Source organism: Kwoniella dejecticola, chromosome 8 (assembly GCF_000512565.2).
Source record: "Kwoniella dejecticola CBS 10117 chromosome 8, complete sequence".
Taxonomy (NCBI): domain Eukaryota; kingdom Fungi; phylum Basidiomycota; class Tremellomycetes; order Tremellales; family Cryptococcaceae; genus Kwoniella; species Kwoniella dejecticola.
In genome coordinates this window covers 76,329-103,545 of record NC_089308.1, presented here as the reverse complement: position 1 = coordinate 103,545, position 27,217 = coordinate 76,329, and the positions used below count along the sequence as shown (strand labels likewise).

At 48.7% G+C, this 27,217-nt stretch overlaps 12 protein-coding genes across 12 annotated transcripts; 6 read left to right on the top strand and 6 right to left on the bottom strand.

The window, feature by feature from the left end:
- Window positions 1-265: 265 nt before the first annotated feature.
- Window positions 266-1,659, bottom strand: I303_106368 (uncharacterized protein; the record flags this gene model as incomplete). Its single annotated transcript, XM_018411634.1, has 7 exons — window positions 266-513; window positions 573-632; window positions 681-815; window positions 881-911; window positions 966-1,067; window positions 1,120-1,215; window positions 1,270-1,659. 7 exons carry the CDS (start codon window positions 1,657-1,659, stop codon window positions 266-268), a joined length of 1,062 nt encoding a protein of 353 aa, XP_018259446.1.
- Window positions 1,660-2,314: 655 nt separating this feature from the next.
- On the bottom strand, window positions 2,315-3,798 carry I303_106367 (uncharacterized protein; the record flags this gene model as incomplete). The annotated part of the gene is made up of 6 exons (XM_018411635.1): window positions 2,315-2,530; window positions 2,596-2,849; window positions 2,904-3,140; window positions 3,204-3,444; window positions 3,499-3,601; window positions 3,671-3,798. The coding sequence occupies 6 exons, from the start codon at window positions 3,796-3,798 to the stop codon at window positions 2,315-2,317; spliced, it is 1,179 nt and encodes a 392-aa protein (XP_018259447.1).
- A 500-nt stretch (window positions 3,799-4,298) lies between these two features.
- On the top strand, window positions 4,299-6,334 carry I303_106366 (uncharacterized protein; the record flags this gene model as incomplete). Its single annotated transcript, XM_018411636.1, has 6 exons — window positions 4,299-4,543; window positions 4,608-4,882; window positions 4,959-5,090; window positions 5,147-5,248; window positions 5,351-5,374; window positions 5,424-6,334. The coding sequence occupies 6 exons, from the start codon at window positions 4,299-4,301 to the stop codon at window positions 6,332-6,334; spliced, it is 1,689 nt and encodes a 562-aa protein (XP_018259448.1).
- Window positions 6,335-6,721: 387 nt separating this feature from the next.
- I303_106365 (uncharacterized protein) lies at window positions 6,722-7,227 on the bottom strand (the record flags this gene model as incomplete). The annotated part of the gene is made up of 3 exons (XM_018411637.1): window positions 6,722-6,742; window positions 6,813-6,970; window positions 7,035-7,227. The coding sequence occupies 3 exons, from the start codon at window positions 7,225-7,227 to the stop codon at window positions 6,722-6,724; spliced, it is 372 nt and encodes a 123-aa protein (XP_018259449.1).
- A 569-nt stretch (window positions 7,228-7,796) lies between these two features.
- On the bottom strand, window positions 7,797-9,994 carry I303_106364 (uncharacterized protein; the record flags this gene model as incomplete). Its single annotated transcript, XM_018411638.1, has 10 exons — window positions 7,797-8,047; window positions 8,106-8,336; window positions 8,397-8,628; window positions 8,702-8,982; window positions 9,042-9,098; window positions 9,152-9,241; window positions 9,313-9,528; window positions 9,594-9,672; window positions 9,729-9,744; window positions 9,807-9,994. 10 exons carry the CDS (start codon window positions 9,992-9,994, stop codon window positions 7,797-7,799), a joined length of 1,641 nt encoding a protein of 546 aa, XP_018259450.1.
- Window positions 9,995-10,526: 532 nt separating this feature from the next.
- On the top strand, window positions 10,527-12,760 carry I303_106363 (uncharacterized protein; the record flags this gene model as incomplete). Its single annotated transcript, XM_018411639.1, has 5 exons — window positions 10,527-10,616; window positions 10,680-10,771; window positions 10,834-11,913; window positions 11,977-12,463; window positions 12,530-12,760. The coding sequence occupies 5 exons, from the start codon at window positions 10,527-10,529 to the stop codon at window positions 12,758-12,760; spliced, it is 1,980 nt and encodes a 659-aa protein (XP_018259451.1).
- Window positions 12,761-13,199: 439 nt separating this feature from the next.
- On the top strand, window positions 13,200-15,847 carry I303_106362 (uncharacterized protein; the record flags this gene model as incomplete). The annotated part of the gene is made up of 10 exons (XM_065969359.1): window positions 13,200-13,323; window positions 13,382-13,545; window positions 13,604-13,653; window positions 13,709-13,905; window positions 13,968-14,050; window positions 14,113-14,375; window positions 14,441-14,627; window positions 14,677-14,947; window positions 15,008-15,285; window positions 15,359-15,847. The coding sequence occupies 10 exons, from the start codon at window positions 13,200-13,202 to the stop codon at window positions 15,845-15,847; spliced, it is 2,106 nt and encodes a 701-aa protein (XP_065825431.1).
- Window positions 15,848-16,369: 522 nt separating this feature from the next.
- Window positions 16,370-17,395, top strand: I303_106361 (uncharacterized protein; the record flags this gene model as incomplete). The annotated part of the gene is made up of 1 exon (XM_018411641.1): window positions 16,370-17,395. One exon carries the CDS (start codon window positions 16,370-16,372, stop codon window positions 17,393-17,395), a length of 1,026 nt encoding a protein of 341 aa, XP_018259453.1.
- Window positions 17,396-17,564: 169 nt separating this feature from the next.
- On the bottom strand, window positions 17,565-18,989 carry I303_106360 (uncharacterized protein; the record flags this gene model as incomplete). The annotated part of the gene is made up of 1 exon (XM_018411642.1): window positions 17,565-18,989. One exon carries the CDS (start codon window positions 18,987-18,989, stop codon window positions 17,565-17,567), a length of 1,425 nt encoding a protein of 474 aa, XP_018259454.1.
- A 595-nt stretch (window positions 18,990-19,584) lies between these two features.
- I303_106359 (uncharacterized protein) lies at window positions 19,585-20,802 on the top strand (the record flags this gene model as incomplete). The annotated part of the gene is made up of 2 exons (XM_018411643.1): window positions 19,585-20,001; window positions 20,059-20,802. 2 exons carry the CDS (start codon window positions 19,585-19,587, stop codon window positions 20,800-20,802), a joined length of 1,161 nt encoding a protein of 386 aa, XP_018259455.1.
- A 606-nt stretch (window positions 20,803-21,408) lies between these two features.
- I303_106358 (uncharacterized protein) lies at window positions 21,409-23,206 on the top strand (the record flags this gene model as incomplete). The annotated part of the gene is made up of 2 exons (XM_018411644.1): window positions 21,409-21,592; window positions 21,657-23,206. The coding sequence occupies 2 exons, from the start codon at window positions 21,409-21,411 to the stop codon at window positions 23,204-23,206; spliced, it is 1,734 nt and encodes a 577-aa protein (XP_018259456.1).
- Window positions 23,207-23,563: 357 nt separating this feature from the next.
- I303_106357 (uncharacterized protein) lies at window positions 23,564-25,746 on the bottom strand (the record flags this gene model as incomplete). The annotated part of the gene is made up of 9 exons (XM_018411645.1): window positions 23,564-23,750; window positions 23,820-23,986; window positions 24,058-24,356; window positions 24,422-24,629; window positions 24,690-24,858; window positions 24,936-25,156; window positions 25,219-25,281; window positions 25,416-25,565; window positions 25,648-25,746. 9 exons carry the CDS (start codon window positions 25,744-25,746, stop codon window positions 23,564-23,566), a joined length of 1,563 nt encoding a protein of 520 aa, XP_018259457.1.
- Window positions 25,747-27,217: the final 1,471 nt, after the last annotated feature.

The window sequence follows — 27,217 nt, the reverse complement described above, 5'->3', positions numbered from 1 at the left end:
GCTCTCTTCCCTTTGTATGACGCCTTCAGCGGAGTTCACGCTATTGTTGACTTCGTTATGAAGCTTGATGAAAGGTCAGTCGAAGATGACCAACGAGCACTCAGTGCCAGAATCCCGTCATCTGCTGGAACCTGCGCAGACATCTGCAGCACAACACACTCTGAGCGAAACACCGTCACTTGACGAACGACTGCGTATCGGACAAGATGGATCAAAAAGCTGTGTACGGAACATTGTCGTATGCATATGAAGATATCAGACTCCTTTAATAGCCTCGCCCAAATTCTACTTGATTATACACCTTCTTTCCAGCGACTAACCTCTCCGCGTTTGCAACTAAAATATCTGCCGCGATGCCGAGCTCGTTTTCGGTGTCTCCAGAGAGATGAGGAGTGATCAGGAGCTTTGGGTGCGACCATAAAGGGTGGTTATCGGGCAGTGGCTCTGGGTCGGTGACATCGATAGCGGCTCCAAGCAGATGACCTGGAACGTCTAACGCCTTCTTGAGTTCGTCTGTTGGTGGTCATTATGGTCAGCAGTGTTCACGCTTGTACTGGTCAGACGAGACTCACCAGAGGCAATAACATTTCCTCTTCCAACGTTGATATACACTCCTCCTTTGGGCAATAGAGCTACCTCATCATTAGCCGAGCTTCCTTGCGATGTGTGGCCTGACTTACAAAGCTTATGGGCGTCAAGGAAGTAAGCAGTCGCTTTGGTGTTGGGCAAGCTGGAAATAAGGATGTCGGACTGCTGTAAAAACTCTTCCACAGCCTTTGGATCTTTGGTTGAGTAATACTTGGAGGGTATGGAGCCTGGGGTGGGCTGTATGTCAGCTGCAAGCTACGCTTGCATCATCGTGTCTGTGCAATGAGCTCACCATCGGGATCTCCGGTACCAGGGATGACATACTGCCATCATATAGGGTCAGTGAACAGTACTTGTGAAAAGCTGATTTTGCTCACAGTTTCCTGAGGGGTCGCTTTTCCAGACGTATTAGCAGCGATGATTTTCACACCGAATGACTTTAACAGTCTTGCCGATTCGCGGCCGAGAGCACCGTACCCCTTTGACAACGCGTCAGTGGGGATTGCGAGGCCCATTTCGATTACTGCTTACTAGTAATCCTGCTGTCTTTCCAAGAGTTCTTCGATTGTAGAATACCGGTTCTCCACTTTGATCGACCTCGTCCGCCTCGGCCCAACCCTTTCGCTCCTACAGATATCGTCGATGTCAGCCGATGCTTGTCATCGATGCACCTGTACTCACTCTACCCAGAGCAATCTGTCTTGGAATCTGGTTGTAGATGTTGATCACTTGAGCAACCACGTAGTTTGGTATAGATAAAACATGAATACCGCTCGCGGTGGATAAAGTGACCTTCCCGGAATATGCCTTCAATTGCGGGGTAGCCAAGACTTTGTCCGCTCCCGCGCTGATCAGCTGGATGTGTTGAAGAGCTGGCAGATCATCTAAAGACTTCACGGATTCTGGTAGACCCTTATAATGAGGTAGCCAGACTTGGATCTCTGGGAAGACAGATGGGTCGACCTTCCCGTCTGGATGATAGTACACCTTCTTGAAACGGGTTTTCACCCCCTCCACGCTGGCTGGCGGTAAGCCAATAGTGATAGCGACAGTCAAATCGAGAGAAGACATCTTGTTGAGGAGCTATATGATTTGCGGTTGCATAGCACAATGAATGACTTCAGCCTTTTCAGTTATATCGTTTGAACCAGGTTGCGAGACGTTGAACGATGACATGTCGTGCTACAATGGGCCGAGTCAGACTAGGACTTTGAGCCGATATGTCAAGAATTATCCGATTCATGGGGCTGAGTTATCAACTCGTGCCTGGATCTACAACCTACCAATTGGATCACAGCATCGGTCATCCATCTATCACACCGCTCAACCTCTGTTCCAAAAGAGCGGTGTTCTAATCAAATAATGCTGATATGAATTCTTCCGAAGCTTCTTTGTCGGACCGAGGCGTAGCTAAGATGAGTTGAACAACATCGCTGATACCTCCGCTACAAAGCCATCATTGCAAAACTCTCGATCCTGGCCATCAGCTCCACACCGCTGGAGTTGGGCTGGGTGAAATGAAGGGAGCCATACACTTCGAACTGTATTGGCACAGCAAAGCCAGCATGCTACACTGCAGAATAGAATGATTAGTAATCAGTGGCTGATCACACGCTTTGTCCACTGCTTCTGCTTCACTATAACCAATCCGGTGATTCTGCACCTTATCACTAAGCCTTAATCAGAACGACACATATCTCGATGCATGACTGCAACAATCCTTAAATTAAAGCTTAGCTAGAGCCCTCGACAGCTGTCCATCACGTTGCCCATGATGACCTTTCTTATCTGCCAGTCTGACCAAAGATCCATCGGCCGCCACCCAAGCCAGATGTTGTGGACCGATGTCCTTGACTTTGTTAACTCCGACCATTGTCATCGTAGCGTAGAACTCGTCGTAAAGCAGCTTCAGAGCTAGGGCTACACCAGCCTCACCGTTGTACTGTTATAGCAAAGGGGTCGAAGATGTCAGCACGGATTCTTCCATTAAGACTGCACGGTACATACCCCCAAACCCCAAAGTGCTATTCTCCCAACAAAGCAGAAATCAGCACCCAGTGCCAGCGCCTTGAAAATATCGGTACCCCGTCTGATACCGCCATCGAAATGAATTGGCACCCTTTTGTTGACCGCTTCCACAACACCCGGGAGAGCAGAAAGAGTGGAAGAGATGCCGTCCAGTTGCCTTCCTCCGTGGTTGGACACGATGATACCATCGGCTCCAGCTTCTACTGCCAATCTGGCATCCTCAGGGTCCATGACTGTCCAAAGTGCATCAGATCAACCCTTCGTGTGATAGTCGATGTATTACATACTGCCTTTCAGCCACACTTCCATTTTGGTGTGTTGCTTGAACCATCGAACTCTGTCCCATGTCATACCTCGATCGTATCCCATTCTGGAGCTCTTCCCGGTATCCCGAAAGTCAACGTCTGGGGGAAGGTTCGGTACAGTAAGACCTTGTGGAATGCTGAATTTATTCTTGAACTCGTTCAGTCGACGTCCCAGAATGGGCAAGTCACATGTCACCCAGAGAGCTTTGCATCCGGCGGCTAGCAAATGAGATGACCGTACATCGTCAGCCGTCCTTCCACTCCGATCACATTGGAACTCACCCTCAGCCTTCCTGATGGTGTACAAGTTTGCTTCGGGATCTTCCACGACACTCAACTGCATCGCATAGACTCCGGTATGCTGGGTGTCTTGGGCAACGACGTGCTCGATGGAAGAGTTGGCCCAACTGGACAAACACATTGGAGTATTTGCCTTAGATGCCGCTCGAGACACGCCCAGTTCCCGGTCTTTATGCGCGACTCCATGCAGTCCGGTCGGCGAAAATCCCAACGGGAACGCAGTCTACGTCAAAAATAGTTCAGCCAGATGATCCAAGCAGTGGAAACAACTGTTTACCTTCTTCCCCCAACATTTTGATGAAGGATCCACATGTCGGACATCTTTCATGACTCGAGGGAGTAAGCGATATCGATTGAACGAATTGCAATTATCTTGTGTCCTACATACGAGTCGCGATTTGCTAGTCAGTGCCAGCTTCATGTGACGAACAGCTCGAAATGATGCATACGTTATCATGTCCATCGCTCCGCCTCCTATGTATTCAAAAGCTGTCTTTGACAAACGTCGTTGACTGTGCTCGATAAGATCGGCAATGCAGAAGACATTCTCATCGAGTGATTGAGGTCGTCCGGCCATTGTAGTGATGACTGGTTATACTGAACGCTGAGCTGATGAAGTTGTTGCGCAAGTCGTCGTTTGAAAAGGAGTTATGGTGACGGTTCAACTAGTGGTGCCATGAGCTTGCAGCTATTTGTAGAGTATATCGAAATAATCTCTACTATCCGACGCGGATCCCGAACGCCGGTTAATTCCTCGAAGCGGAACAACAGATCAGCCAGGGATTCACACTCTTCATTGTGAGCACTGACTCGGCTAAGGTGACTCGGCCCAAGTGTCAGAATCTCACGCTTATCACATGATTGACAGATCTGATCGGACGCAGCTCAGATCCCATTAAATGACATCAAGCTGTTGAGGAGTAGCCTTCAAATAGTTATTTCAAGTACATTCAAGGATCTGACCCAGCTCAAGGAGTGTCATCCGCTTGATGAAACGCTGTAAAACAGAAGCACATATAAGCGGCACAACGCTTCGTGTGAGATGATACACAAACTCCTCAGCTACTAGCACACACAATGTCGCGCACTCCAGAAATCGAGGTGATGCCTCAGAGTTACACGAGCAAAGATATCGAAACCACCGATTCCAAAGGTGCATTCGGTGTCGATACCTCCCATGATGTTGTCGAGGTCGACGGGGGAAAAGCCGGGACCAGTGGTCTACATGGCGATGTGAAGATGACCAAACGAAACTTATTGCCGAGACACATTCAATTGATGGCTTTCTCGGGAGCTATCGGTACTGGTCTATTTGTTGGAAGGTATGTTTTGGGTTTCCCATGTACGACAAAGTATACCGCTGACACTATATGTGTCAACCGATAGCGGTTCAGCATTGGCCCGGGCAGGTCCACTGGGTCTTCTTCTCGGCTATGCTGTTTATGCTCTGCTCGTCTGGTCAACCTTCAATGCTGTCGGCGAGATGGTCGTATGGCTTCCTGTCGATGGCTCATTCGTTGTTTTCGCTCACGCCTATCTCGACGATGCATGGGGTTTCGCACTGGGTTGGCTTTATACCTGTACAAACGCCTTGTCCACTGCCGGGGAAGTGGCTGCTGTGGCGACCATCGTTCAGTTCTGGACTGATAAGGTAAATGCTGGTGAGTGAGCTCGCTGCCGATTGGCTCATCGATACCACAAGCCGCGATGATCGTGCGCTTATTACCTGGAGCACAGGCGTTTATGTCGCGATCGTTTCGACCTCTCTTGTCGCTTTCAATATCTTCGGTGTTCGTATTTATGGCGAAGGGGAATTCTACTTCTCCATTTTCAAGATCATACTGATTCTTGGTCTGCTCGTATTTACTTGTGAGCGACCCCGTCCCGTCACTGCTTTACCGAGAAAAGCTGATCCCGTTGTACAGTTATTGTCATGGTTGGTGGCAATCCACAACACGACGCATTCGGTTTCAGATACTGGAAGAATCCGGGACCATTCAATGAATACCTCGCTGGTGGCTCTCTAGGTAGGTCCTACATTTATGCATTGGAGATACCAAGTGGCTGCTAACGTCGAGTTTCCCGCCCCCACCCCCCCGGTGTTTTTTTTTTTTTTTTTTTTTCTCCAGGTCACTTCCTTGGTTTCTGGTCGGGTGAGTTGTCACTCTGCTATCCTACGGACCATGCTAAAGCCCCCAAAAGTATTTGTACAGGCAGCCTTCGCATTCGGGGGTCCCGACTACATCGCCTTATCAGCCGGTGAAGCTAGAAATCCTCGTCGTGTACTTCCATCGGTCTTCAGAAGGGTCATTTATCGACTCGCAGTTTTTTACATCCTTGGTGTTCTGGCTGTGGGCATTCTGGTCCCCTCCAACGATCGAGATCTTGGCAGCAATAAGCCGGGTGCGGGCGCAAGTCCCTTCGTTATCGGTGCGACTCGGCTCAACATCCCAGTACTACCGCACATCATCAACGCGGTCCTTTTGACTTCCGCGTGGTCTTGCGCACTCGAATTGTTTTACGCCTCCACTCGATCGCTTTATTCCCTTGCCGTCGATGGGAAGGTCCCCAAGTTCATGCGGTTCACTTGGCGAGGTGTCCCCACTTTCTGCGTGCTTGCCATCTGGGCAGTAACCTGGATCTCCTTCATGTCTGTTTCCAACAACTCCTTAACGGTCTTCACCTGGCTCACCAGCATTGTCGGATCCGGCAACTTGCTCATTTACTGTATATTCCACATCATCTATATCAGATTCCGCCGCGCTCAGAAGGCTCAAGGAGTCACCGATGACCAAAGACCATGGTTCAGAAAACATCAATATTACTACTCGATTGTGTCACTGTTTTTCTACTCGATCATTTTCCTCACCAACGGCTTCAGTGTCTTCATGAAAGGCCATTGGTCCGTCGCCAATTTCATCTTCGCCTACTTCTCCTTCGCGATATTTGTTGTCGCTTTGGTCGGCTACAAACTCTTCAAGCGACCTCCTATGGTACCTCTCCGAGAAGTCCCACTTGATGCTGGCCGAACTGACCTGGACATGGACGACAATCGGGACGAACCTGACCCTACCACCAAGATCGGAAAATTCAATCGATGGCTCTGGGGTTAGAGCGTACCCACGCTATTATTCACAGGTGATTCTGTCCACGAACGCTTTTATCACTCTTGCTTTGACCTGACTTGTTCTAGCATCGTCATAAACTGATCGGTGCGATGTGGTTCGGATATGCTCTTCTTCTTGCTGCAGTCTAGTTGTTCTGGCTGTCTCCTTCTGAGTCTGCTTCTTCAACTTCTCTTGTACTGCCATTTCAAATCTCGTTCAGTGTCACAAGGATTCGTCCAAATGCCATGCATATCACTTTTGTCATCAAAATAACTCCATTTGCATAGTTATAATACATTCCTGATAAATGGAGAACGAAACATTCGATACTTAGGGCTCGCTATCGCTTTACAGCTTGGATAAGCGCGTGGTTGCAGCTTTCTCATCGGTCAGTCAATCCCTAGTCACAGCGATCTGAAAATCTGACATCAGTACTCGTGTGAACGGAATCGTTGTATGATATCCCTGTGACATATGCACTTACAGCTGAGAGCTCAACATCAGTGCCCTCGTATAGATCCGCTACTCCGATGCAGATTCTTGCCGGAGGCGTGGCTGTCTTTGGAAGAGCGTCTCTGTACGCGGCGTTGAAAGACGCAAAGTCTCTATGGTAATTCGAAAGATAGATCGTAATGTGTACGACTGGCATATGATCCTTCAGTGTCAGACACTAGATCGTTGTGGCTGAGCTTCGCGCCAGACTCACTGTCTGTAAGTTCGAGACCGACAGAGGCTAAACGTTTTTCAATGACTTTGAATGCTGCCTTCGTCCTATCCGCGATGCTTCCTGGAATCAGTTGGCCATTCCCATCCTCCCCTATCGCCCCGGCCATGTGGACAAAGCCCCGTGCGATCACCACGTCGCTGCCAAACACACTGGCTGAAGTCTGGTCAGTCATAGAGTTCCCCGATTGGCGATTGAAAGCTTACCTGGACCCACGGTCTGTCTGTTCTTGTTGCTCATGCTGTACATAAGGCGAGCAGTCTACAAAGGGAGATGCAACGATGTATGATCATTTCTCCTACACTATCTGTTACTCGAATCACACTCAGGTCCGGTCGCCCCAATGAATCTCACGGCTTAACACAGCTCAATCGCATTTCTTGACCAATTGACACGGCTTCGTGAAACACCGCGAGATCGTATGACTCAGCCCGTTAATCATTTCGTGTGCACCGAGTAAAGCAGCAGAAATGTGACAAAGGCATTCCGCACTCCATTGTTGGATTCCCTATACAGAGAAAGCGTCTTCCTTGCGAAGAGACAGTTTCTGTGTTTCTGTCAACGTCAAGGAGATCCAAGGGGACTACGGGACACAACGTGCATATCTCTGCGAATTCTTTATATATTGGTCGATTCTGACACACCGGCGCTTTCGCCTCCTACAAGCCTGTCTCGCACAAGATCCGCCGAATACGTAATGAACCCATTCCCATGGGGTGGTTGATCCGTGTTAGACACCTGTGACTATACTATCTCGTTGTGTTGTATCTCCGCCTTCTTGCTAGACTCGACCCGTTGAACCTCCTCAGCGCTTTGTGCGAATTGATCAGCCTTTGTGTACTTGAATTTCCGTGCTGGAACGTGATTCTCGAATAAGATGTCGATCTCGCCGAAAGCTCGGCCTTTCGTTTCCGGTAACCTGAACCAGCACCAGATATTGCAAAGAAGGTTCGTCCCAGCGTAGAAGAGACCGCATTTAGCTCCCCAACCCCAAGCTGGCAAACAAGGCGTCAGCTGTGTCGCGCGAGGGTTAGCTGAGCAATACAAGCTCACCTGTTGGTTGGATCATTCGGGGTGTGACGGAGTTACTGAAAATACCCGTAAGGTTGTACACGAATCGACCGATGGTCAAGGTCTTATATCGAAGTCTACCTGAAGGTGTCTCGGCCACGATAGGGTAGCATACCGGGCCGACGGTGGTCATATTGCACAGAGTCGACACGACAAGCAGGATTCCTATGGCTAGATTCGCTTGATTGTTATTGCGGAATCCAAGTGCGCCGACTGCGAATATGGACGATAAGCATCGCAGTGAAACGGCCTCGATTGAAAGAAGTAACTTACTCGTGACCAGACATACGAACATGAAAGCTAATCCACCCATATAGAGAGTGGCTCGACCAAGTCTTGCCATGAGGAACCAAGACAAGACACCGCCGACCAGGTAGCAGGCAGACAAGGAGATACTGAGGTTGAATGATTGAACTTCTGAGAACCCAGCTTGTTGAAGGAAGGTTACGGCGTAGTTCAGTATTGCGTTTCCGCACAAAATCTGTGCAGCCCACACGACACAGTTCTGCAAAATACGTGAAAGATGAACATGTCAGCTGATTGCAGCGCATCGCGCGTGATCATTCAAGTCGACCCACTATTTCCGTTCTTCTGCGATTGATTCCCCTGAAACATTCGAAAATCGAAGCGCCCGCAGTTTCTGCTATTTCGAGGTTGGTGATATGGGTGATATAAGCTAGAGTCGCGTCGATATCGCTGTCGCTTGTGGTTGACTGGTCACGGAGCCGTCTCAAGGACTTCCTGGCAAGATCTTGCTTGTTTCTTCTGACAGCGTTCCAAGGCGATTCGGGAGAGAAGTAAGCCGCAAAGAAAAGTGGCACAGGCCATATCCATTGCAAGCAGAAGGGCAATCGCCATCCTGTGCCGATGAGACCTCGTAAACTCAAGCTCAAGGAGTGGACAACGCGGATGGCTTACCCCAATCTCCAGAGACGTTCACCACCCCACGGACGGTGCCAGAACCAATCAATTGACCTGGAAGATCGGTCAGCCTCCTGCGTCGACAGTGATATGTGTCTCTGCCTTACCCATTCCCCACATCATGCACACCCAGGCGGTGACATACGCACGCAACACAGTCGGCACCACTTCACTCGCGAAGGAGGTCGACAGAGTCTCTGAGCAGAATGCCATCATAATAAGTCAACAAGGTGCCCTACTACGTGGGCTCGCAGGGCTCGCAACTCACGGAAAACTCCCCAACTTATCCCACAGATGATCTCGCCAACTGTGAGCACTGGTAGACTTGATGCAAACACCGGAATGAAAATGGCAGCGGTCATCCACGCCATGAAGAACATCATCGTGTGACGCGCTCCAAATCGATCTTGCGCCCACATGTTGACAGACAAGCCTATCAGTTGACCCACCAGGGACATGTTACTGAGAATCGACTGCCATGAAGCTAGAACAGAAGGCGATGAGCTATGAACTCTCGTGCGCGAGCTAGTTGAAGCGCAGCATATTTACCAGTGATAATCTTCGTCCCATCGGGTTGCAATTCTCCGAAACGCTGCTGAAACTGCGTTTGACCGTAGAACGAGGTAATCTATACACGCCTGCCAGTCAGTAAGGGGCATTGAGTTCCTTTCGTGATCGACTGACGATGATCAGGTCGAATCTGCGGGTTATGCCAGTATTAGCTTGGGATGTCTGTCTTTCTGCTGGCCGAGAGCCACTTACCCCTCCATGATAAGCGAAGTGGACAAGAGCATCGCCCAGAAGACTGCTTTCTTGTACTTGCTCAAAGCCTGACGAATCGTCAACTGGTGATCCGCCAGATCGGCCTCCTGGGCTTTCTGAATGAGCTCGAGCGTTTCATTATCGATCCTCGCGACCGCGACGGCAGGTGCTACCTTTTCCTGTTCCATCCTGACTGAATAGTATCGGCAATAGTGATGATGAGAAGACTGGACGGTGGCCCATGGGGACGGCCAATCTGCCTATATACCCATCCTTACATCGCTATCTGACAAAGCATCCGCCAATGACGCCGAAATGCCATCGCTAGGCAACTGACACTGCTGCTGCTCGCCGCTCGGCGCTACTCTGAAATAGGTGGATGCCGTAAAACAACGTGTTATCATTGCGCCGAGTGGGGTCACCACATGAAACTCTTCTGACTTGACATGCTATTCCTAGAAGAACAAGACTAAAACAGGTGAATATTCTGGGAATACCGTAAGAATGACGTTGCTGAGTGTACCACATGACCGGACAAAAATCCTACCGTCAGTGAACCTAGCGGACCGGTTCTTTGCCATCATGTAGCCAAAAAGTTCCGCTCACAACTGTTTGAAGTTGTAAATATAACTCGTCTAAATACTTGTTGGAACTCTCCTATCGACATTCATCGGTCCTTCTGCCATACGAAGGTGTCAACAACGATATTTACACGGAGAAATGCCAGGATTAGGGACTACTGCGGCCGCCGCCAGCCCAGCCAAGCCGACTAAACGTGCTTGTGACTCTTGTCACAGCCGAAAGGTCAAAGTGAGCCGTCATCAGTTTTATTGACCTTTCAGCAGGGCACAGACCCGCTGATCGATGCCTCAGTGTGACGGTCAAGAGCCTTGCGATAGGTGCACCAAATCAGACTTTATCTGTTCCTTCCTGAACCCAGTCTTGCCAAAAGGACCGATACCGCGGTGAGTAGATCGGAGGAACGCTGGGACTCCGCTCTTTCAGCTAAAACTTGACCATACCTTAGTCTAGGACGGAAAAGACCTAAATCACAAAAGTCCGCTTTCATCAGAACATCCCGCTCTTCGTCGCCAGTCCGGCTGCCGAGGCAAGATCCATTTGACTCCTGGATAGACAACACCTGGCAAGGCTCGGACATTACTTTACAAGCAAACAGCACTCCGGGATGGACCGTGCAGGACTGGCAAAAGGATGTCCCTGACACTACAAGTCTTGTGTTGGAAGGCTTGTGGGACGAAATATGCGCGGAGACCGCCAACAAATGCCCCCCTCTCAGCGAAGACTTATCAGGAGCGGCGGACACGTCGCTTCTCGAGTCTGCATTACCACCGGTGCTCGACCCACTTGATGCCAATTCTGTGATACCAGATAATGCTTTAGAAGAGATACCACCGCAGCAAGACCCTGTCGACTTCGATGATGGCAACTTCCTGTCTTTGTTTCCGCAAAATGCCTTGATGACGAACAAAACCAATACTCAGCCATTCACCTACAACAATTTCTCCATCCTTGGCGGCCCCGCCACCGTCGCTCCTATAATACCCAGCTACTTGCCCTTCTACCCGCCTGAAGACGTTTCTCCGGTCCTCACATTAACCCTCGATACCCTCATCAAGCCCCAATTAGAGATCTTCTTCGAGCGCATATATCCAATGATGCCCATATTCTCCCCCACCTTCATCTTTGGGAGATTGTCAGATGTCGAAGCCCACCAAAATCGAACTTTCGTTGCGCTTATATTAGCAATGTGTTCGCTGTCACTCATACACCCTCTGAAGCCCGACGAGGTGCCCCAGAGAACTACAAGAGCTAAACAGAGTAAGACTTTGATGGACGAAGTGTTAAGATTGAGGTCGAAGTGGGACTGGTCCTCGCAAGCGAGTGTAGAGAGCGCGACTACCAGCTACATGTTGTTCGGAACGATGTTCGAGCTTGGTCATGCAGAAGGAGCCAGGTTGAGGCTCAAGGAGGCTATCGGCATTGGAGAGCTCTTGAAGTTAGATGATATACGGACATACGTCGGAATTGAAGCGGATGAAGCGAGGCGAAGGATGCGCCTATTCTGGGTATTGGGAATAACAGAGCGGTAAGTTTTGCCACGAAAATTCACTAATTGCTATGAATGTATGCTCATGCTACGTCTTTACAGAGCGTACGCTTTGCAACGATTCGGTACGATCACCTTCCATGGAGCGTTACACACACCGTCCTTCAAAAGCTTGATACCTACCCAGGATCTTCCTTCACGCACGTTGCTACATCTGGCGAAGCTATTCTCATTTGTCGATTCTGACATCATCTCGTGCTGGAATGGCAGATGCAACGCAGCAACATGTACTAGCCTCACCAAAGAGAGAGTCGTGACGATACTCAGATCGCTTGGTGGTACACCAGCCCAAGTCTTTGGCAGCGATATCGCTTTGACCGGACTCAGCGATGTCCAGCAAGCCGATTTGCTGATTACGTGGCAATGGTTGCGAAATCGGATCTGGCGGCTGGCGGCTGGTCACGGGCTCACCGAAGACGAATCATCCAAGGAGCTTGGTCTTGGCTATGTAGTGGATGTAGCCAGTGCGACTGTTCTTATCTGCAGGCGATTAAATGTGGAAGCCTTGGAAGCTCATGGTTGTGGATTCGTGAGTATCTAATCAAGTGTATATGCAGATACAAGGTCACAGCTTATTGGAAGCCATTTTCCACAGGTTGAAAAGCTGTATGACATCGCATCGATTGTGACGGATCTGCTTCAAACCTCAACAACGTTAAGAAGTGATCTGGTCGATATCGCTAAACTAGATCGATGGACAGATTTGTTGCAGACTTTGTATAATTACGTAGCATCACATCGCAGCGGTATGGCGTTTGTGCAACCCATGGCGCAAGCTTTGTCCGTTGCGAATGAGGTCAAATTGCTGGCGGCTTGCTCAAGTTAATTGTATTGGTTGTACCGCATAAATGACATTGTATCACCCGCTGCCAATCCGTGCACTTTTTGACGTCCGCGAATAGCACAGAGAGTTTGGTTGCATTGACTATGGGTGCCCCTTACCTGAGTATGTGGAGTTCACGGGCCGCCAATCGCCGGTTCCATGTGATTGATTGTTCCAGCTTCGCGTAAATGAGGGAAATCGATCGGCAACGCAATTACTGAGTTTGACCTCATCTCGGTGTTACTTCTTCATCTCGGTACTTCTCTTAGCGCTTGTGTGTCATCGTCGCCGCAATCGCAATCTCGGTCAGCTAGATTGAGACCAGACACACCGACGTCCGGAAGGATCAAGCGGAATGTTGTGCTATATAAGACTGCGTGTCGCCATCCGCCGTTCGCTGTCGACAAACGCCGTCAAAGAAAAGTAGATTGATCAAGACAAGATGGGACAAACCAAAGTCAGCAATGCGAATGATCATGCCGCCAACGGGTTGAATGGACATGGAAAGGATGATTACTCTAGTGTCCTGACCAGAACCAGACCTCAAGAAACCTATAACCTCACTTGTGAGTAACCACGGGTGGGTCTGGGTCTACCATGAAGCTGATTGAGGACCGACTACAGCTGTGGAACCTGGGTCTTTTTACGGAAAATTGAGATCGCTTTATGCGGACAAGGTCCTCAAGACTCAACTCGAGCAGCTTAAAAAGCAAGGCAGCTACGATGCTTTCAGGCTCAAGTGGCATCCTGCTTATGACATCCGTAGAATGTATGGAGGAAAGACCCGAGTGAGCAATCCTTAGCTTAGCAAGTCGAGCATGTGAAGCTGATGCTTTATCCTGGTAGACTGACGGTATTCCTCCCTCGCTTTTCTGGGAATCGGACGTCGGCAAATGGTGAATATTATGTCCTTTCCCGCTTTCGCTTCAGAGCTGACTGTGAAATACAAAGGGTCGAAGGAGCATGTTATTTCCTCTCATCGCCTGATGCAAAGGCTTGTGCCCACGCTGCTGAATTCGAATCGGCCATTCAAGAATTAGTAGACATGATCGAGAAGGCTCAACAACCTGACGGATATCTCAACATCTACTTCACTGTGGTTGACAAAGAAGGGCGATTCAAGAACTTGAGAGATCTACATGAAATGTGTGAGTGGATACTGCCTCGAACATCTTCCACACAGAGAAGCTCACCAGATCTGATTTACCAGATAACGCCGGACATCTGTTAGAAGCTGCTCTCGCTCATCAAAGGTACACGGGCTCCCGGCAGTTCATCGATGTCATGATCAAGGTGAGTCCTCTGCATGTTGAATGCTATGTTCGTGTAAGACAGTTCTGATCCTCGGATGGTAGAACATCAATTGTTTCATCAAACACTTTGGTCCCAACAAGGATCAACTACATGGTTATCCTGGTCATCCGGAACTGGAACTAGCTGTATTGAGATTGTATAGCTTCACCAAAGACCCCAAGCACCTCGCGTTCGCCAAATACCTTCTAGAAGCCAGAGGAGTATCAACCGAAGATCAAGGCGGTGAACCGTACTTCGTTTGGGAGGCCAAGCAAAGGAAGGACAATATCCTCCCACCTACCATAGATACTATCTACGATGTTTGGTGAGTGTTAACTGCGATTCAAGCAAAGCCAGACCTTTTTTCTGACTCATTCTGTTTTGTAACAGGTATCACCAAGCGCACAAGCCAATTCACGATCAAGAGGCTATTCTCGGTCACTCTGTCAGAGCGTTCTACCTGATGACAGCGGCTGCTGACCTGGGAGGGCAATTCTTGGACGATGCTAAGAGGTTGTGGAGCGATGCTGTGGACAACAAGATGTATGCTACCGCTGGTTTCGGTACCGAACCAAGAGTAAGCTTTCAACTTCATGCACGACTAGGCTAGAGCTGATATTTCGCAGGTCGAAGGTTTCTCTCCCGTACCCCACCATCTACCCCAATCAACTGGTGAAGGTGGATGTTACGCCGAAACTTGTGCATCCATCGCCGTCATGATGACATCTGAGCGTATACTCTCGCACGAATTAGATGGAAAGGTCAGAGACATACTCGAGCTCTGTTTGTTGAATAACGTACTGGGAGGTGGAAGTTTGCAGGGCAACCAGTTTAGTTACGCCAACAAGCAGGCAAGTTGGGGCGATGAGGATCAGATCCGACATGATTGGTTTGAGGGTGAGCTCCTTTTGCTCTCGTACCCATTGGATCGACATGCTGATGTTCTGAAAATGCTAGTTTGTTGCTGTCCCCCAAACGCAAGTAGGCAATTGGGTATGCTAGGAGGATACGCCTGGTCAGCAGAAGTTGAGGAAGCGACGAAAACTATCAAGCTGGATGTATATATTCTCCTTTCCGCTACTCGTAACATCTCCTTGCCCAACGGCCAAAGCGCTACTGTCCAAATGAGAAGCGATATGCCATGGAAGGGCAAGTCAGCATGGGATTTCAAAGCTCCGGAGGGGTGGAAATGGGATGTCCGATTACCCAAACCAGACTACGCTGAGAACCTCAAGGTGAGTGATGCTTCTCATAGTTATCCGTCAGCTAAAAGCTTATTCCCTCATCTTTCGTCTTGCCGAAACCCAGGTCTCGGAGAATGCCCAAGAAGTCAACCCTGGCTTCCTTCACCTGTCCCTGTCGAATAATGCGGAAGTCACCCAACAGTTCGACATGCCAGTGCGACTGCTTGCTCCTCATATTTCGACTGGTCAAGATACCTTGATCGTGTCTCGAGGACCTATCGTTTACACTGCCGAAGCCTTCGACAACTCGCAACTCGAAGGTCAGTACGAACACTTCGAAGGCCTGGGCATATCGTCAACAACCACCTTCGAAGAAGACGAAGAAGTCATTCACGGTATACCCGTGGTCCTCCTTCAGGCCAATCAACCGACTTTTGCGTTGAACGAACTTTCAAACAATCAAGCTTATCGAGCGGTCACTTCAGACAAACCTGCTAGGACTTGGAAGAAACTTGATCAGAAGCTGAAATTCGTTCCATGGTTTGCTAGGGATAATAGAGGTGGTAAGGGTCACTTGAGGACAGCTTTCTTGCGAGCCGACGAGGCGGCATAGAGGTTGCATAGCGAGAACACGTATGTGTACAGCGAGAACACGGTCGATAAATGAGTACTGTAGCCAATGCATCATAGAAATACATGAAAGTCGATCTGCTTTGAATGTTCGGCCTTTGTTCCCGCCGCTTGTTTGTCTCTGTCCATCCGCCGGTTTCCCTCTATTGATGTCGCCAGGCTTGATCTCTTGTCTGATTCCGCTTTGGGTTTTGTCTGTATCGACCCCGTCTCCTCCGTAAGTCTCTTCCGCATATCGCGCGAACTTGTTTCCGCCCCTGCCCCGCTGCTTCCCCCTTCAGCCTGCCTTTTCGGCGGATATGTTATCCTTCGGCGTAATTTAGCCACAGCACCTCCCCGGCTGATCATCCATCCTAATTAACCGGTCGGACCGATGACGTTTCTTGATTCAAAAGCCCACATGCAGCATCCCAGTTCAGAACCCTTGATTGCAATTGCAATCAGCTTTCTTCTTTTCCAACATCAGCAATCCCATTCACTTTCGGTCATCATCTGACCATACAAAATGTCGCAAAACGCTACCAAAATCGGTACGATAGATGGGCAAGATGTCCTGGAGGTCCGGCTCAAGGGAGATAGCGGAATAGAAGTAGGTGTCATCACCCTTGGAGCCTCCATCAAAGACCTTCAAGTCCCCGCACCTGAAGGTAAAAGACATGTAGTTCTCGGATTCCCTTCTTTCGAGGATCACTTAGCCAACAAAGGTGGACATTGGGGTGCGGTACCCGGCAGAGTCGCGAATCGGATCGCTCATGGTAAATTCACACTCAACGGGAAACATTATCAGATCAACCTGAATGAAAACAATCGACATGTATGTCACGGTGGAACCAGCGGATTCGGTGTGCGCAATTGGACAATCAAAGAACAGACCCCAAGATCAGTCACTTTAGAATACAAGTCTGCGGATGGCGAGGAAGGTTTCCCAGGTAACTTGGTTGCGCAAACCACTTATACGATATCTGACAACAACACGTTGAGAATGGATTGGTCAGCCACTACCGATCAAGAGACAATTGTCAATCTCACGTCGCACGCGTATTACAACCTGAATGGCTCGCAGGGCGAAAATACCAGCAAACACTCCCTCCTTTTCGAAGCAGATCACTATACACCAGTCGATGACGGACTCATCCCGACCGGCGAGATCAAATCGGTTGAATCGACCCCCTTCGACTTTAGACAATCTCGTCCTATTGAAACGCCAGATTCCTTTCATTACGACCACAATTGGGTGTTGAGGGATCATACTGGGAAGCTTAGAAGAGCGGCAGAATTGATCTCGTCTGACAAGGACTTGAAGATGGAGATATGGACGGATCAACCTGGAATTCAATTCTTCGATGGAAAGCCGTTGAACATTGCTCAGCCTGGACACGATGGTCTGAAAATCAAGTCCAGATACGGTATCGCCCTCGAACCTCAAGTACACCCAGATGCCATCAATCAGTCAAACTTCCCGAACACCATCCTGAAGCCTGGAGAAACGTATCAACACCACAGCGAGTTGCGCTTTAGCCAATTGCAGTAAAGGTAAGACTGTTTGGGAGGTTTAAAAGAAGGCCTGCAAAATATACTGCATGTTGACGAGCCACTGAGAATCATTCAACCGTGTCACGCATCCCAGCTGGCAAATCAATGTAGCTTACAAGTATGCAACCCCCGTAGAAGACATCAAGTATCCATCCGACATATGTGCATTACCGATTAAACCTCGACCATTTCACCCCATTTGCTTGCTGAGATAGCAATATCCTAGCAGCTTTGATCGCCTCGCCCTCATCATGCACAAATACCGTGTTCGCATCTGTAAGACGTGATTGTCGTTTGATGTCGGTTGTGACGGGAGGAGGCGGGATAACGCATTCGGATAACCAGGTATTACTGACTTTCTCCACTTTTCTAAGCTGTCCTGTCTCAATCACTACGTGTCCTATCCCAAGCAATATCGCCATGATATCAGTGTGTAATCTGTCTGAAATAACGATCTTGCCAGTGGACATCATCGACATTGCCCATTGCACCCTGAGCGATGCAGCTTGATTCCAATAATCCATGAATGTCGTCTTTTCTCCTGCGCCATTGTCGATTGTACCGAAGTTAGCTTTTGTAGGTCGCTTGATTTGTCCCCATTCGTCTGCCCAATCCTTGATTGCCATCTTGTAGGGTTTCAATCCCGCCCAAACGTCCGCGTCTTGACGATTCTGACCACCCTCCTTATCCCCGCGAGCTATGACTACGATATCAAAGGCAGGATTTGGTGATAGGGACATCACTGGCCATGCGAAAGGGTTGTGGTTCGGATCTTGTGACAGATTTTGATAAGGCGAGAGAGGAGGATTGAACACGGCTTTCTTGTCTCCTTGCAAGCCTAAAATGCTCATGTCGGAACCAGGAGATCGCATGATGGGCGGAGTGAAAGGGGATTGCTGGTCATGACCGATGAAAAGGGCAACGTCCGGAGTAAGTTTGAGATGAATCCCATCAAAGGTCCTCTTGAACAAGTCAAAGGACTCGGAATCTCTAGCAATGATCTCCACATCCGAATGATCGAAGTACGCTCTCTGTGTTTCTTTGAGCAGTTCTGAAGGTTTATCAAGGTTAAATTCGAATGTTTGGGGGAAATGTCGGATCTTGCGATTGGGGAGAGCTTGCAATATCTGGTTCCGCAATTTCTGATGGCCTCCCCAGATATCTCCAAAATTCCCTCCTCCGTGCAGAAGTATCGCCGTCTGCTCTAATGGTACATCTTCCAGAGCAGCGTCTAACTCCTTGATACTGAAATCATCGTGTTGACACACATATCGTATTTCTATTCCTAGTGCTTCCAGTAATGCTACTTCTCCCAGCCAAATTGCTGAGTCTCCTGCATTATGATGCCAAGGAGCGTCCAAGAGGGCGACGTGTGTTACACCATGTAAAGAGTCCGCGTAGGATGAAAGCAGGATTTGTCGCTGATGCTGTATAGAGTCGAGGCAGGGAGATGACGACGGGGCAACGTAGTTCGATAGCGTACCGTAGACATAGTTCGCTTGCTCAGCTTGGGAGTATAGAAGAAGAATAGTCGCTGCGATGATTGTGGATAGGAGAATAAGTCTGTTGCGCGAGCCTGGCGAAAACAGCATCGCTAAGCAAGCTCAATTTGGGGATTGTATGTACTTTCCAGCTTGCTACAACCGATAATTGAGAAAGGCCAGCAGCACCTTGAGTCAGCACTCTGCTGAACATTGGCAGTGTATATCCTGCTAAATTGGAAAGGAGACTTCACTCACCAGGAATTAGATCGCATGCAATAGTAGGGGGTAGAACCAAAGGAATTGCCAATGCCCTCGTCCACAAAAGCCTGCCTCGTGCGGCGCCGTTGGAACCCCGACATGTCAAACGCAAGATGCCTTTGATGGCTGGTTGGCCTGCAGTACAAAGATATTAGAAAATGACACGCTCAAGCCGGGTGAGCCGTGAGAGAAGAGAGAAAGAAGGAGAATGCGATGTTCTCACACTTATCGGTCAGGGATGCTAAGGTGTTAAGCTTCACTAGCAGATTTATTACGAGAACCCCGTTTCACTATCTTTCCGTAGTCTGCCTTTTTCTCCGAAGTCCTCAACATGACCGAGACGACCAGGAGTATCAGCATATTTGCATGTGCATTGCTACGTCTTCAAGAGCATCAAGCTCTAAGTGCTATTCTTGATCATGTATGCCTAAGTTACTTGTCGAAAATGAGGATTCTCGGGCCCATCAGATCGCTTCCTGCGCGTCTCCTTCCATCACCTGCCAATGTGGCTTCGTCTAGCTATGCCTCCCTGCCCCACGACGTCACCGAGGAGAAGAGCGTTCCAACCAACAACACCGACAACCAACCAAGTAGACTCACTGTCTTCCTTACGGTCTCATTCCACATCACTATTGCGCTTTCGGTGACATTGCTCAACAAATGGGCGTTGAACAACGTACCGTTGCCACAAGTGTTACTGGCGTTTCAAACTGGAATATGTGTTCTTTTTTCGTTGATAGTAAAGATAGTCTCGTCAGACTCGATTGGACCACTCAATATAGATGTCAAAGAGATCAAGAGATTGTGGCCTTATCTGTTTATGAGGACCCTGGCAGTCGGAATGAAGGTGTGGTGTCTGAACGTGAGCATGAATCCTTTGTCTCTGGAACACTTGACTCATCAATTTCTGTTGATCCAGCTTGTCCCGGCGTCATTTTACCAAGTCTCCCGAGGATTGCTACTTCCAATCACAGTCTCGATGTCTTTCGCGTTTCTCGGCAATCGCATTTCCTCTGCCATACTCAAGAGTATCTTGGTGATATGTCTGGGATTTATCGTCGGATCGATAGCCAAATACTCTGCTTCAGCAAGCTTTGACTCGAGTCCAAGACCATTCGAGGCCTTCATGGCCTTGCTGGATCTTGGTTTCATACTTGGTATCCTATCGACGTTCACCACCGCCGCGGAGACGATCGTGGTCAAGCTGTACGCTCCTAACTTGCCCGTATTCAGGGCTGTTTATACGACATCGCTTGTCGGTTTTGTGGTGTTCTCTGCGCTCTCACTCACTTCTGGCGGAGTCGACCAGTTCAAATCGCTCCTAACGGCAACAACGACACACAAATCCATAATCACTCCTATTCTTGTATCAAGCGTGGCATATTATTTGGTATCTATCGCAGCCGTTCTTCAAATTACGGTCACAACTCCGGTCACTCATACCATATCAACCGCAGTCCGAGGTGTTCTCCAGAGTCTACTAGCAGTAGTTCTACTTCCCAACGAGAGTCTCTCCGGATGGCAAGTCGTGAGTATAGGTTTCATCCTGGCAGGATCAATAAGGTATACGTGGGTAAAGGAAATGGAAAAGAGGCAAAAGCAAAGGAATACCGGCGTCGAGGCTGCCAAGATGGATTTAGAGCAAAAGGCTGGACTGCTTTAGCGCAACTTTGCAGAAAGCTTCGTAGCTCGTTAGCCTGTCGTATCTCATTTTCATGCATTCACACTGTCTCTACGAAGGATACGGTACCCTTGTCCTGTAATAGCCAAAAACTTTGCTTTCAAGCTTCTCATACTAAAAATGACAAGTTCAAGATAAGAACGAATCTGACTTCAAATACACTTAGTCCCGGCATATAGGTTGGCATCCTATGACTGATGACTGCGAGCCCGAAGGCACTTGCCAGATGCAACATGAAACGCGGATATGCCTTCTTGGCATTTAGGGAGAGATGCGATTATCGGTGAATAAAGTTCAGGGGAATCCGAAATTAGCCTACTTTTCCGGGGTCGTCAAAGTGACGTAGAGGACTGTGCGGATTTTTGTACAGGAATTCTCTGCTCCATGTAATTGTGTGTAATGGTCCTTGACTTTGCGGAACGGTCTATGCATAGCTTTGATGCACGCCATTGAAATAGGGGTAGAATATGTATATGGAAAGGAGAGTAGCATCCATGATGATACCGCTCGTTCATGTCCTTACTGAATTCACATGGAAGACTGCTGTTACATTAGACAACACCATCCAATAGCCTGAACACCTTGAAGATGGTAGTGACTCTATCCAGTCCGAAATGGATTGTCCGACTAGGCAAGGCGCTACTATCCGTTCTATTGTTGGTGGTACTTGCAGATCTCGTCGATCCAGTATCCCTGGGGCATGCTACAGGGCTCGACATAGATAGACTGGGATCTTCTCGTCTCAGACGGCATATTTATTCGATCGATCAAAGTATGTTTTAGACTCTGAGACGCTCAAGGACAGTCCGAAAAGCTAACAGACTGGTAACTGTCAGTACCAGAACAACATATCTTCCGGTCTAACCCAGGTATGGACAGCTCGGTGCTGCCCGAAGAGCCGGATCCCTCTTCCTATGGACAGGACGCTGCGGAGTCGCCGCGGGAGCATCTCACGCTAGTCACAAACCCTTCTTCTTCTTCTCCATTCAGCGTCTACGCTCACATGGATCCTTACAACGGTACGATGTATCACATCTCGACCTCGATACATCCCTCGAAGCATCGCTCCGACACAGCTTTTCGAGTGAGCTCCATATGGAATATCGAGCAAGATGAGTATGACGAATGGATCGGACGCGATGTACAAGCTCGAATCACACCTAACTCTGACCTTCTTAGATTCACCTGCGTTTTCACGAATGCACCAGGCAATTTGACGGAAGAAGTGAACGCCACTAGTACGAATCAAGCTAGAAACGAATATCTCCTTGTCGAATGCGTCCTACCTAGCTGGATCAAAGATGGATTGACCACAGAGCAGCCTCAGGATATTCGCACGGCAGGACTGAATTCACTGAAGATGGGGACACTAGCTATCAAAACATGGTTCGACTTTACCGACTGCGTTCCGAAAGCCTCGACCCCTATTCTCGACAACACATTACGCAACCAGCTTTGTCAGGCTCACACTGAGGTAAGAGTGGGATCCATCATTCCTGGGCCGAGCCATTTGATTTCGCCTTCGGACTGGTCCGCGCCATCTCCTCAGAACGGGTTGAGTATATGTGTCTCTCCCGTAAGGCTGCGGCCGATGGCCGAGAACCCCGAGGAAGTTGACTTGAGGAAACTGGTACAGTGGAGAGTATGGCATATGTACCAAGGCGTCACCCAAGTCCACTGGTATTCCAGAGATCCCATCTTCAGAACATGGATAGATTCTCTCAACCGCATTCTGGGATTGGGCGATACCTGGTTGGACGCGCCCGTACTTTCGGAGCAATTTCCAGCATCTTCAAGGGAATACGCCGACCAAGCTATCTACGCCGCTGACTGTCTATCGCGATATGGTATAACCGATAAATACCAGGCGTATATCGATTTCGACGAGTTCCTCTTGGTCAGTCATGATCCCCACAGAAACGCCACTCTCAATCGGTTGGAGCAGCTGGACGAGGACATAGGCTCATTGGGCGCAGATCATACGTATTACGGAGGAGAGCACGTTGCATCACTCTTGGATGAGAGGTATCGGTCAGATAGTTTCCCACCCAATGCTTGGACAAGATGGAATACGCTTGAAAAGTTGCAGGGGTTCCGGAGACAGAAATCGGTACATTGGACGAGCGCTACAAGGATGATATGGGTGCATTCTTCCGCACGGCTAGGTGAAGGTTATAGAAGGATAGAAGATACTTACGTAGCTATGGATAATTCGACTCGGTTGGAAATACTGCACAACCGCAAGTCAAGGCCTGAGGAGTTGACCTTTGATCATGATATCGACAGTCAGCAGATCGAAGCTTGGAAAGATACCTGGGCGGAATTGGCGGGAATTCTAAGTAGTGCCGAGCTACAACAATTACATAAACTAAAGCTAGGCTTGTAAGGCGTTATTCATCGGCGCCCGTCTATACAATATTACATATACAGGATTGAGCGCTGTAGATCGAGGTAGTCATCACTCTGTTGTCATTGCTAGAATGTATCTGTTTTATGTGGTCCACCTGATTCTGGGTTTGAGCTTGATCAGTGCAAAAAGGGATTTGGTGCTATGCAGACTATTCATGACACGTCGTATGGAAGGCTATGTGCTTGTATTTGTATGTGTTCTATCTTCTACTTTCTACTTTGAATTGATGTATGAACGGGATGATGCGATGAGATGATGCGATGTTGGATTGTATGGTGGGGAATGAGAGGCAAGCGTCCATTCACGCAAAGAATGTGTGATATGTGCATAAAGCTATACCATGGCACCTTCGGCGCTGGTTCTGGCACTGGTCTGGTTGGAAGCTTTTCCCGCTTCACCTTCTCTGTGGGTCGATCGAGCGTAAGCCTTTTCGGAAGCGAGCTTTTGAGTGGATGCTTGGGAAGCCTTGAAACTGTTGGACTTCCACGCAGGGCAGTGCGAGAGGTAAAGAGCGTCGACTCTGCGAGACATACCCGTGGTCAGCATCATTCGTATGCTCTATGCTCAAAGAAGTGCTGGCTTGACTCACTCTTCGATGGACATTCCCTTGGTTTCGGGAATGCAGAAGTATGCGAAAGTGAAAGACAAAGCGAGACAACCAGCCCAGACGAAGCAGATACCGGTTCCAATGATGGATTGGATTTGAGGAGCGGCGAAAGCAATGATCAAGTTGAACAGCCAGTTCGCACCGGTACCCTAGACATCGTGATTCCAGTCAGTCCTGACAGTCTGGCGGAGATTAGGTGTATGAGCGAGAAGATACTCACGAGAGTGACACACAAGCTACTCAATCTGATTGGGAAGGTTTCACCACATACGACCCAAGCGACGGGACCCCAACTGGATGCGAAGGATGCGACGAAGAGACAAGTGAAAGCGATCAAGACATCTCCAGCAATCTTGTTATCGGGATAAGCCTTTGAGACTGATCCCACGACGATCTGACCGGTAAACATCAGAGCTCCTCCGATAAGCAAGACAGGTCGTCGTCCTGCTCGATCCACAGCGAGGATACCGGGGAACGAGAAGAGGACATTGACTGAAGCCAGGATGATTTGGAAGATGTCTGCGGGGCAATAGACTGATCAGCCAGTGGTATCCGGGAATAATGAAGTCCAGAGGTATACTCACAACTGTTGTCGATACCGGCCGTTTGAGCGAATTGGACACCGTATGAGAAAAAGAAGTTGATACCGGTGATTTGTTGACCGATTTGTACGAAGATACCGATCATAGTCCTCCACAAAATTCGGTCTTTGGTGGAGAAACATTCCAAGTAGCTGGCGTCTCCTTGTTCTTGGTCTTTCAAGGTGGCTTCTCTGACTTCACCCATCTCAGTCTGTATTAGAAGCATCATTAGCCGACTGGAAGTAGGAAGAAGGAATGATGGATGACTTACTTCGATATCCGGATGATCGATAGGAACTCCTCGTAAATTGGCGAGGTTCTTGCGGCAGTGATCCCATTTCCCTTTCTTGGCCAAGAATCGTGGGGATTCAGGTGACAAGACGAATCCGATAAGCAGCAAGAAAGCCCAAGCCATTTGCAATCCGACTGGCACCCTCCATCTATGAGGACGGTGATGACAATCATTAGCGTTCTAATCGTTAATTACCAAAGGACTGCATAGGAGGGCAAAACTTACGAAACATCGCCGGCATAAGAGCTCATACCCCAATTTGTGATCGCTACACCCCAAATACCGAGAGTGACACACAGTTGGAAAGAACCAGTAACAAGCCCTCTGAATCTGGGTGGGGCAGCTTCGGCTTGGAAAACAGGTACTAAACCTGAGGTCGCACCGACACCCAACCCAGTCAGTAATCGAGCCACGCAGATTTGACCGTATGTTTGCATAGCCGATGTCTGACGAGATGAATATCAGCACTGTGCCAACATATTCGATGAGGCTGGTTGGTATGACTTACCTCGATAGCAGCTCCAATGAGGTAAATGAAGATGAAGATCAAGCAGGTTAATCGGAGACCGAACTGTGCGGTAAGATTACGTAGTCAGTATGGACTCCTTCGAATTACGTTGCTCAGAATAGCTCCCTCTCTGATGCGAATACCGTCACGACCGCACCATACAGAGGGGATTTTGATGCGGTCGAACCCCAACTCACTCTGTCTGCGATCGAACCAGAACCGACGGCACCGATCGTTGCACCGACACTCAATAGACCAGTGATAGCACTTTGTCTGGTAGTGCTGAGGGTACAGAGACCACTAGCATCACATTCACCGAATCGAGTTTGGTAGGAAGTCATGTTGAACTGTATGAGACGCAGAATACAGTCAGTATTGCCACTTTATATAGCAAGATCATGATTATGAGGAATTGTCGCAGAAACTCACCAGACCACTTCCTTCCGAGTTAGACCAACCGAACAAGACACCAGCCAAACTCTGGAAAAGACATAGCGTCAAGGCTTTCTTACTGCTCCTAGGCGGCATGTTGGTTTGTTTGTTTGTTTCTGTACTAGGTATACCGTTTGTGTTCGATTTGCGGAACAAGTTTCGTATGGGAAAATACGGTTAATGATGAGTGTGTGAAGATGGAAAATGTCAATCAAAGCAATAACAATGACAGTGCTATAACAATATATAACTTCGTGATGTATACGAAAGACTTCGTCGGGCCGTTGCTTTCATATACTCAGTAGTGAAGTGGACGTAATAGCAACGCGAGGGCGATTTGTTTGACAAATTTCGTCTGACGAAGCCATGGCTATCAAAACCAAATACCAAAACCAAATATCGGATCTGGAGATTGCATATTCTCTCCTGCTTACCCCTTGGACTACTCCTCGTGTGGGTTCGTACCCTCATATTTGCCCCCATGGAAGACTGACCAGTGTGGAGAGGTATGTGAAATTTTCGTTTTCCTTTGAAAAGGGTAAGCATACATCCGCCCGCAATTCAGGCCTACCTGGTATCCGTTCTAAGACCGGATCAACGAGCTGGCGTGTATAAACACAAGCGAAGCCAGTAGCTGAGCGTGAGCAGATACGAGTGTACGGCTGACTTCTGAGTAGAGTAACACCTGTCACCCAGAAATTTTTCAAACTAAATCCTAAAAGCAAACGCATGTGGTATAAACTTTTTTATGACGTTTCTTCCCTGTAAGACTGCCGATTTCAGGGGTTAATTTAGCACACACCGAAAAAAGAAGGTCAACTGCCGCCGGCATCCTGCGTATTTAAGGGTATATTTTCGGTAATGGCTTACCTCAGCCTTCTCGGCCGAGGAAAATCTGATTATTCCTCGGATAATACCTTCGCAAAGTGGGACAGTAGGTGCAATGGATGCGTCGTTTCGCCCGCATCAATCGCAAACCGCAAACCAATTCATTCCGTTCCAGGGATTCAGGTGCAGGTGATCACGATTGTGCGGAAGATTGCGGAAGTCGAGAAACTAGCTATAAGATTACTAGCTATCATGTACCTGATTTCGTGAGAACGAATGATTCGGGATAGCTTAGGGATACATGGATGGGACGGGGGCAAAATCACTGCCCCTGTATCTCATCGTCAAGTATCTCAGTCACAACAAACGACAAGGGGAAGTGTGAAGCGCAGGAGATCGGATCATCCCCATGTGGGCTGGTTATGTTGAATGGAGATGAACGGAGAGACGAAGGGGTATCGATGGGACTCGGAAGGGGAAGTATCGCGGAGCAAGGTAGAAGGATCACGATGATCAAAGGTCGTAGTCCCCTCGCTAAAAATAACAGAAGCGACATGCGAAATCATTCACGTCAGGGACGGATCGCGGCTCATTTCTGTAGCTCTTCTTGGAGACTTGGCGATTACGAGTAGTTATTGATAACAAGACATTTGGTGTAGATAAAGTGACATGATGCACGATGCATAAATGGTACAGATGAGTATCTTTCGTAATGGTCATTGCCGCTCCATCTCCTGAT